The 10,403-nt window shown below is 43.1% G+C and overlaps 1 protein-coding gene across 1 annotated transcript; it reads right to left on the bottom strand.

The window, feature by feature from the left end:
* Positions 1 to 7,294: 7,294 nt before the first annotated feature.
* On the bottom strand, positions 7,295 to 8,979 carry LOC131237316 (U-box domain-containing protein 8). The gene has a single exon (XM_058235026.1). The coding sequence runs from the start codon at positions 8,750 to 8,752 to the stop codon at positions 7,652 to 7,654; it is 1,101 nt and encodes a 366-aa protein (XP_058091009.1). The 5' UTR covers positions 8,753 to 8,979; the 3' UTR covers positions 7,295 to 7,651.
* Positions 8,980 to 10,403: the final 1,424 nt, after the last annotated feature.

The raw sequence follows: 10,403 nt of genomic DNA, 5'->3' as shown, positions 1-10,403 counted from the left end.
TGGGTTAGCATCCATCTCTAATTTTCATCATGTTGTGGTCCACCTGAGTACTAGATGAGGCTGATTTTTTACCACAGGAACTATCATTGAACGCCTCATATCTGATAACCTGAGCGGATGTCACACATACAAGATGGTGGGCCCTAGGTTGGTTTTTGTAACCATTCATCTCCCACCGTCAACATATCTGATCACGACTCTAATTTCTGGGTTGGCGGAACCTTCCCTCTACTTCTCTTTAAACCATCCATTTCTTCTCATTTTTCTCCAATCTCGAGCTTTCCATTTTGAAAATATTTGGGATAATGACAATCGAAGGGCTGATACCTTTAGAGCTAAAACTTTGCATGCATGGGCCCACCTATCAACATAACGTTCCAATTTTTATATGTTTTGATAATAACTTTCTAGTTTTATCATGCTTCTTTTATCATCACTAATAAGATGCTTTTCTTCTTCTATATCTTTGATATGATTACGGAACTGACACGGTTTTTCTGGTATCAAAGCTCCGTGGGCCCCACCAGTATATGTGTTTTATCCATGCCGTCCATCTATTTTGCCAGCTGATTTTAGGGAATGGGTCCTAAAACTAGGAAAATCCAAAGCTCAAGGGAACCACACCATAGGAAAAGAGTGGGGATTGAATATCTACCATTGAAAACTTTTGGGGGCCACAGAAGTTTTGGATCAAGCTGATATTTGTGTGTTTCAATGGAAAATATCAGCTTTCAATGGTAGACATTCAATCATCACTGTTTCCCATGGTGTGGTCCACTTGATCTTTAGATCTGCCTGATTTTTTGTCTCATGAATTGAAATGAGCTGAAAAAATGGATGGACGGAGTGGATAAAACGCATACATCATGGTGGGGCCCACATAGCTTTGATATCATCTAGCTGGCTGATGGTGGGGTCACCAGCAAAACCGCGTCCGAACCTAACCACCTATCCAAGACTGTCGATTTGATATGCCACGATGGGAACAAAAGATTGATGGTGATTGATGAAATGTCTTACTGATCCAACGATCCAAACATTTCTATGAGTAGGTTGTCCATAAGGAAATAAAGCAACGGCTCATATTCGACAGAAAAACGGCCAAATCTTAAATACCTACAATATTCCAATTTAAGTGGTCGTAGGTTTTGCGTGCAACACTTGAATTGTCGATTAAATCAACGGCAATGTCAAAAAATAAATAGCGCCAACCTGACAGCCTGATTCGGATTCGGTAGTGACCCCTTCAGTAACGAGCTCGGTACTGGAAAAGCTATGTGGGCCCTACCATGTTTTATGTCTTTTATCCACACCGTCCATTCATGTTGCGAGAACATTTTAACATATAGGCCCATAAACTAGGTAGATTCAATGCTCACGTGGACCACACCACATGAAGGAGTAGGGATAGTGACGGCTACCGTTGAAACCTTATTAGGCCCCACCACGATGCTTATTTGCCATCCAACCTGTTCACAAAGTCAGATAAACCTAGATGAAGAGAAAGAAAAAAAATTCAGCTTGATAAAGGGCTTATGTCGCCGACAAGAAGTTTTCAACAGTAGGAATTCAATATCCACTGTTTCCTGTTGTGTGGTTCATTTTAGCCTTAGATCTGCCTCATTTTTTGGATTATACACTAAAATGAGATGTGAAAATGGATGGACGGCATGGATAAAACACATATGTCATGGTGAGGCCCACAGAGCTTCCACCTTCTAATAATATAAAAGATAAGGGGAAAGTACGATGTCACGTGGAAGCCACACTCGGGGCAAACAAATGCACGTGAAGGTACACGTGTGGAGCCGGTGAAACAACCATGATTCCTGGGCCGGCCACCAAAGCTAGTGTATTCTGCAATCCAACCGTGTTTTTATTTTATTTTTATTTTTATTCTTTTAATGATTTATGAGGAATCCAGAAACACGTTGGAAGGAGGAAAACGCTCAGCATTGGTTGAAACTGCAAGAAATCTAAAGTCAAATAAATACGGCACCAAAAGCATGAGGTGGGCCCCACTACAGAGAGGCATGGTCTAAGATTGCAGGTGTGCTGATTAGGTGGGACTGTACTGTGGATTAGGAAAACGTTTCTACCTCTTCTAAAGGTAACCTGATTTTTGGACCAGGACATGTCTACACAGTTGGATGCACCTGATGGACGGCTTGGATCTTGCATCCGTGTGGCAGGTTGCCGCACGCAGTTCCGCGCGTGCACAGGAAGTTCCAGTAGCTGGAAGCTACGTGGGCCCACAGAATTTACCGTGACAAATCCACCCCGTCCATCAGTTTTTCAATACCACAATATGATAAGATTATAAAATTCAGACAGATAAAAAAATGAAGTGGACCACACTACACGAAAAAGTGGGAAAAAAAAAAACGTATACGGTTGAAACCTTCCTGGAGCCAACCATGAGGTTTATATGCTATCCAAACGATTCATAGGGTTACTACCACTCAGATAAACTGTAATTACAAATATCATTCTATATAAAATTTCTGTGGTCTCCACAAAATTTCGAATGGTGGACGTTCAATCCCCACTGCTTCGCGTTGTATGGCCCACAGGAGTTTTGGATCTTCCTGATAGTTATATTCCTATTCTATTGTGGTCTTCCAAAACTGATGGACGGAGTGGATTTTCCACTAACATCTCTGTGGGCCCCACAGAGATTCCGACTACAGGAATTTTGTGTACCGGGAGCACAGGCAATCCGCGTCGGCTAAAGAACGGTTCTTCACCTACCTTTACATGTAAACATATGTAGACATCCTGGGTAGTTGGTGGGGCCACTAGTATGGTCTATGTTGAATCTAAACCATGAATCTGGTGGGCCACCACATGATCACCGCACACGCCAAGAATAACCCTGGTCCGACACTCAGGTGGAACACACCAAGGGGAGCAACGTACGATCACGCCTAAAAGCGAAATATTCACGTGGTGTGGCCCAACCGAGTTTTGGAACTGCCTTTGTTTTCGTTTCTCCCTTCAACAGAGTGGGGTTCACCTGATGAATGAGTTGGAAGGCACGTAGACAATACGGTGGACCCCACATTCCATCCAAACGTTTTTATGGCAGGTGCTCCCATTTTTCCCTCTGGTGTGGCCCACCTGAGCTATGCATTAGGCTGAATTCTGGGATCCAGACATGTTAATATGGGGGCAGTTAATGGACGGGTTGGATTTCCCTGACACATCATGGAACCATACGTACGAACGGATGCGATCATTCCCCTTCATGCACTTCCACGCATAGGTACATCAGGGTTGCTTCTAATCCCAAGAGGCAGTGGGCCACAGCAAGCCAACGCGTGCTACATTTGCAAGATCCAAGCCATTTAATGGCTCCACGTGTACGGTTCCTAAGGTGGATTCGGTGTGCTGCATCTAAACCATGATTGAGATGACAATTCCTGATGCAGATCTTGATTTGAGTGCAGAAACATATGAGGGAACAAGAACCCGATTGTTTCGGGTTCTGTTTGGTACCACCCAAACACAAAGCATATGAATGGACGGATGGGAAGCTCCCTAATCAACGACTTGGAGGTACATCATGGGGGAGAATTCTAAGGATGCCATGCCAGCCCTTCACCATCCCACCTTGCTGTTTTCCATAGACATATACAGAGGCAAGATACCATGGAGTCGAGCTGTGTGGGGCCCACCATGATGTTTGCATGACATCCACTCCGTCCATCAGGTTGCCCCAATGCCTGGCACTGAGCCCAAAAATCAGGCCGATCCAAAAGTCAAGTGGGTCACAGCAAATGAAATAATTGGGTGGTATCAAGTGGGTCTCACCAAATGGAACAAAGGGGTCAGGGGCATCCACCGTAGAAACCTTCCATTTCTTTTGTGGGGCCCACCATTGTGTCCGGGCGCCCCGAAAATCAAGCAAATCCAAGACCGAGGTGGGCCACATCTTGTTTATTTAGAGGTTTTAGACATATTGCTACATTGTGTGTGTGTTTCAGGGAGTGGTCTACTTCAAGTCAGCTTGATTTTTGGGCTTCATGAGAAACATGAGTGGGACCCACCTGATGGGTGAAGTTGATCTCATACCTACACCTCGGTGGGACCCACACAACTCGACTCCATGGTGTGCATCTGCCATCCAAAAATCAAGAAAATCCAGGACCCAGGTAGGGCACACCATGTTTACGTGAAGGTTTTATGCATTCCATTGTTTGTTATGTTTAAGGGAAATAAATAAATAAATAAACGATTTATGTTGTTTCCTGCAGTGTGGCCCACCTGAGTTTTCCATCAGCCTGATTTTTGGGCTACATGATGAATGCAAGGGAGCGGCACATGATATACAGAGTGGATTTCATACCGAAAGTACAGTAGGACCCACACAACAACCCGACTCCAAGGTAACATACTATCAAGTGACTCCATGGAATCATTCCCCATGTATCTATGTATATATTGTAACATCATTCGCATGCAGTGACAAAAACAAAAGGTCATGAGAATATACTAATACGCATCGTTCTTGATTTCAGTTCCCCATGTATGGTCGAATAACATACTGAATTGAGAAATAATCAATGTAACAGTTGTAGTTTTCTATACAGAAGATTGTGGATGTGGGGATTTTCTAGCATTTCTTTTTTCTAAAGGTGGGCCACATTGACTTATTGGATGGTTACCATATAAGGAAGTTATAATACAATCAACAAATATTTTAAATAGACAGCCATATCCTACAATATCTAACAAACAGCGCCACGCGACCCTCCAAACGGGCCCCAAAGGGGAAGATGACTTCATAGGATGCAAAAGGAAACCAACCGTTCGACCATCATCTCCATTTAGAGATCAACAGCAACCCACTCAAGGGAAAGTGGTGTTTGGATGTGCTAATGAAATCAATTGTAATAATTAGTTCAAAAGAGATGAAATGGCAAAAGTGCAGTCACATTCCTTAGTATTCATACTCAAGTGGGCCCCATGAAATCTAATTCAACTGTGTAACACATACAATTTGAGGCCTAGATGGCCGATGTGAAAATTGATGGAGAGCAGCAATTGGGTCCATTTCCACAACTAAACTAATAATCACAATCGGCAATCAACATCAGCTACAAAAGGTTCAACACAAATGTATATGAGACATTAAGCCTATCTATGTACTAACAATACTTACAAACTGTATCAATCATAGAATTATGTGTGGACATGTATTTGAAGAGAAACAAAAAAACAAAAAAAAAAAAAAAAGAAAAAAAAAAAACCATTTACGGGTGGACATGTTAAGATGGAAAGCTGGATAGAAATCTATACGCAGCACGTATACAGCATCAGAGCAGCTCATATACAGCAATTAGGGGGTTGAGGGTTTACATAGTTTCCTATGGTGTAGCCCACATGGGTTTTGGATCTCCCTGATTTTTGAGGTATATTTCACTTTGACTCGAGTAATTCGATCTGTAAATTCAAGATATTTCAGTAAAGCTTGAATGGCTGATGGGTTTCGAGTGATTCCATGCTTTCACTTAGAAAACTGCAAGAGACAGGATCCAAGGCCATAGCTTTTTTTTAAAATAAAAAAAAAAAAAACCAAGGCACACACACCCCCACACACTCACACCCTAGTGGAATTTCACCACCTATGGGTACTCAAACCCTTGCCGGGGTGTTGAAACTCCCAAGAGTCTACCACCCGAGCAAGAGTAAGGACCCATCCGAGGCCATAGCTTACATCTAAGTTAGATATCAAGTGGACCCGTGCTATGTACTCGTGGTACTACGACATGCTTGAGATCCATACCGTCCATCTGATGACAGAGACCTACCATGGATGAGTCACAATTTAAAACTTAAAACGGTTTTGCTTTTAAATTTACAAATTCCCAGTTAAGAAGACCAAGCCCATCCATCTATTTGAGATCTAATCAAAATGGCCCACATACCCAATTTTTGGGACAGGTTGTTCCAAAAATCTTCCTGTAGTACAAAGCTTGTATTAGAGGAAACACTAAAGCTTGTATTAGAGGAAACACTATGCTAACTGCCACAGAGTTTGATCATAGCCATTGATTAATATATGAATGATCAGCAGTGTATTAGATTGGTTGTCCCTATTCATAGAGTAGAATTTCTGGTTGAGGTTATTTTCATGACTGTTTGACAGTAACACAGGAAGAGAAGCTGTTTTTTAATAGAACAGGTTGTCCCGCGTTATCACCCTTGAATGGCTCTAAGCATTGGCTTAATTGCATAGAAAGGAGGTATAGTCTACATTCAAGACAAGACTGCGAACAGATATACTTGTTCATTTCAAGTTTCTCCTAATAGCTACCACAACAGATGGTTCAAAACCAACAGCTACATTCTTCAGATTTTCCCACATGTTTCAAGGTTCAAGGATCGTGCACTCCTGAACTGTGTCGCGTGCAACTATGGAAATGTCGCCCGAACTGTGACCATTTCAATTGCCTCTGGTCATTTAACAACTAAACTTCAGTTTCTTTTAAAAAAATGCCCACGTCAGAAACGCGTCGATAGAGCTATAAAGAAAAACCTTAATTTATCATTTTACTTGTTTTCTGGTGCTATTTTTTTATACTATAGCTACATTTTATATGTATTTCTATTCATCTGGATACATTCATCTATATCTACAACTTTGAGAACTTATAATACATCATTTCTATCAAATAAAATCATAAACCGCACAGTCGTGTCATAGTGTCAGGTTCTGTGGGGGCAGCCTTGTCTAACACCAGAACATTTTGTTCATGTCTATGTACAGAGATTGTGATGAATTGTAAGAAAGCCGATGATTCCATATCTATGTTTTGAGACATCTAAGAATATCCATGTTCACATTGTAGAACTAACATAGTAATTCTATCTCCAAAATACTGAAAACTAGCATCTGTTCTACTGTAATTCTAGCCCATGACTTCAACATGGAATCTGCAACGTGCAAAGCTACTAATGTAGGAACACAAAAGTTGTGTTTGAATGCTCAATTGAGCTGAATTGCAATCCATGCAAGTCGTAGAGGAAATGACCAGAGTGGGGATGGACCGGTTGAATTGTTTTAATTCATGATGATGATGATCAAACCCCTAATTTCAATTCTGTTTGTTTGAAGTCCAGTAATTTGCAGTTTCTCTTGCAATTTTACACTTTGTTTGAATTGAATTATTGCAGTTCAATTCAATTGAGCATCCAAACACAATCTAGAACTCCATCTCACTCTCAGATTCCTATATCATCATCTGCAAGCAACTATTTTTAATTAGGAACAAAATTCAGAACAAGACACTGGAAAATGGATGAGGTCACATAATTCAAAATTTTTAGGAAGTTGGAGAAAGATCAGGTAACATGTCCATGAAAGCAGTTACATTTTCAGCCACCCGATTTTGAACCACCTCGATATAAACAGCAACAGAAGAAAAGAAGACGAAAAAAACCCGAATATTCTATTTATTCGAATTGTACAAAAAACAAGACCCCCAACCCACAAAAGCCTATTCATTTGTTTTCTTTACATTAGCTAACCCAAAAACAGAGGAATAAACAATGAACAGAATTTCCGGCATTTCGACTCACCTCCAAATCATTCATCCAGGCTGTTCTGATACCCTTTCACCATTCAGAAAAAAACCCAACTCCATAATCATCCAACAGTCCGACACCGCTGAAGCGTCTGAATTAAGCTCGAAGCATTCCTCCCAATCTTCAAATTCTCATCCCCCACCAACCCAAAGCAAATCTCCAAAACCCCCTCACTCCTCGCTTCCGAGCCCATCAGCTCACAATACCCACAGACTGAATTCAACGCTGAGAGTGCATGCTCAACACTCCTCGAGCTGCCATTCCTCAACACCCGTACCAGAACCTCCACACACCCATTAATCCTCCCCATCTCCTCCCTCCCTTCCCTGCATTTCCCCAGCAGACCCAACACCTCGACAGCCCGCTCAACCCCCGAGTCAGCCAATTCAAGTAGAACAGGGACCGCCCCAGATTCCACAGCTCGCCACTTGTTCTCCGGGAACGAGCAGAGCGTATACAGTGCCGTCGCAGCCTCCCGCTTTCCCCGCCCCTTGCCATCCCTCAGGAGTGAAACCAACGCCCGGATAGCAAACGGGTCATCTCCGATCGTCCCTTTATTCACCTCCACCACAGCCAAGCTCGTCAGCGTGGTCGCCGCAAGAGCACGGCAATTCGGCGTGCCCTCCCGCAGCGCAGCGACGATATGGGCAATTCCGCCCTCGGCGACAACCCCCACCTTGTTATCATCATCGAGGCTGAGATCAAACAACACGGCAAGGGCCGCTTCCTGTAGGGCCTTGTTGTTGGAAGCGGAGAGGCAGCGAAGAACGACCGAGATAGCACCGGATTCGGTGATCTCGCGGCGGAAGGAAGGGTTGTGTTTTGAGAGGGAGTGGAGTTGGCGGAGGGAATCGAGCTGTGAGGAGAGAGAAGGAGAGGAGAGAGAAGAGAGGAGAGAGAGAGGGGAGGGGTAAGATGGGGATTTTGGAGAAGAGGCGAGGGTAAAAGTGGAAATGAGGGAGCGAAGAGCGTGGTTAGGGATGAGAGAAGGGTGGGGAGGGAGGGGGAGTTGGGTGATGGGGCACGTGCGATTGCCGGAGTCTAACCACCGTTGGATGGAGGAGCGGTCGAACGTGTGGCCAGATGAGAGGATGACAGGGTCGGACATGATTTCAAGGGAGATGGGGCATTTGAAGTCGTCCGGGAACTGATGAGTGGCCATTTTTCTCTTTGGGGTTTTGTTTTTCTTTTGTTGATTTTTTTGGGAGTGGTTTCTCTTTTTTGGGGGGTTTGATTTCTTTGGGTTTTTGGAAATTTCGGGGGGTTGGGATGGGCTGATTTTCTCAATTTTGGGGGGTTTGATTTCTTCTTTTTCTTTTCTCTTCTTTCTTCTTCTGTTGGTTTTTTTTTGGCTTCGACTCCTTTTGATTTTGGTTTTGTAGCTACTGTTGTTTTTGAGAGAGGGGGTTTTGAAGAGCCGTTTTAGTAGTCCGCAGGACCACTCTAAATTGTATCGTTAGGTCACTCCGTTTCGCAGATTTGGTACACCCGTTGAAGGGTGGCCCCCTGTAAGCATGAGCTCTGTGGACCCACTTTGATTTTTTATGAAATCCATTCCGTCCATATGTTATAATTTTCCATTTTCGTTTGTAATTTGAAAATTTGTGGAGAAATAAAAGCTAATAGGGCCACACCATAAGGCAAAGTGTTAATTAAGTGCCCACCATTAAAAGCTTCTTGGAACCATTGAAGTTTTGGATCAGAATGATATTTGTGATTTTTTTTTTTTCATTTATCCTGGATTGGATCACCTATAAAATGGTTTGGTGGCATACAAACATTACGGAGGGACCTGCGAAGGCTCTAATGGTGGGTGTTTCCATATCCACTCTTTCCAGTGGTGTGGTCCACTTGAGATTTTTTATCAGATTAATTTTTGTCTCAAGTTCTAATATGAATATTAGAAAGTTATGAACGGAGTAGATTTTACAGAGACATCTCCTTGGACCCCACATAGTGTATGGTTTCACGGGCTCCAACTATCAGGTGTTGTAGAAAATTCCTCGTCCCGTTCAACATGGGTGCGCACTACGCACTATGCACACATGGTCAACAGTCCACCGTCAAACTCTTGGTTTAGTTGGACTCATTGCCACCATTTTGAATATGTGGCATTCATGCATGGCTATCCAGACCGTCCAAACTGTGGGGCATGTTGTGGATGGAGGGTAACTCTGAAATCGGTGCTGATCAAGCATCTTAACCATTAAATTAATGTAATTACATTGGACAGTTGAAAATGAAGGACAAAAACAAATCGTTTCTATCATCTTCTTAACACGTGTTTTTTAGTTGTTTTACATTGACAATTCGGTGGGAGGTAATGGGTCAGATCAGCTTCTGAGTCACCTGGTCTGACCCACTTTTGAATTGGGTTCGGGCCAAACAGGTCTAGCTCCAGCAAAAATCTAACCCCATCAAATGGGCTGAGCTCTATGGTTGAACCTTACTCAGACCCATGGATTGAAAACTCGACCGCTCAGCCCAAACTCGACCGAGCTTGAGTAGCTGTGCCAGAGCCAGGCAAATTTGGGAGGTGACTCGTGCTACAGAGACCAGTTCAAACTCGATGAGTCTGAGTCGACTCGGACAAGTTCAATAAAGCTTCTAATGAGTCAGCGATCCGTGCTTTGAGTGAGTTGGAGGCACATTGGCCCAACTCACTTGAATCGGGTTCTGGGTTAAAAGATCTTTCCCCATTTAGTCACCTGTTCGGCCTTGCTAAGCCCTAAAGCAGCCAAAACTCAAACTATGATCTGAAAATGTTTGTATATAATCAGTGAGGCCTTGCTAAGCCCTAAAGCAGCCAAAAC

The sequence above is a fragment of the Magnolia sinica genome, chromosome 1 (genome assembly GCF_029962835.1).
Source record: "Magnolia sinica isolate HGM2019 chromosome 1, MsV1, whole genome shotgun sequence".
NCBI classification, from domain to species: Eukaryota; Viridiplantae; Streptophyta; class Magnoliopsida; order Magnoliales; family Magnoliaceae; genus Magnolia; species Magnolia sinica.
Note: the sequence above shows the minus strand (reverse complement) of the source record. Positions and strands in the feature narration are given on the sequence as shown.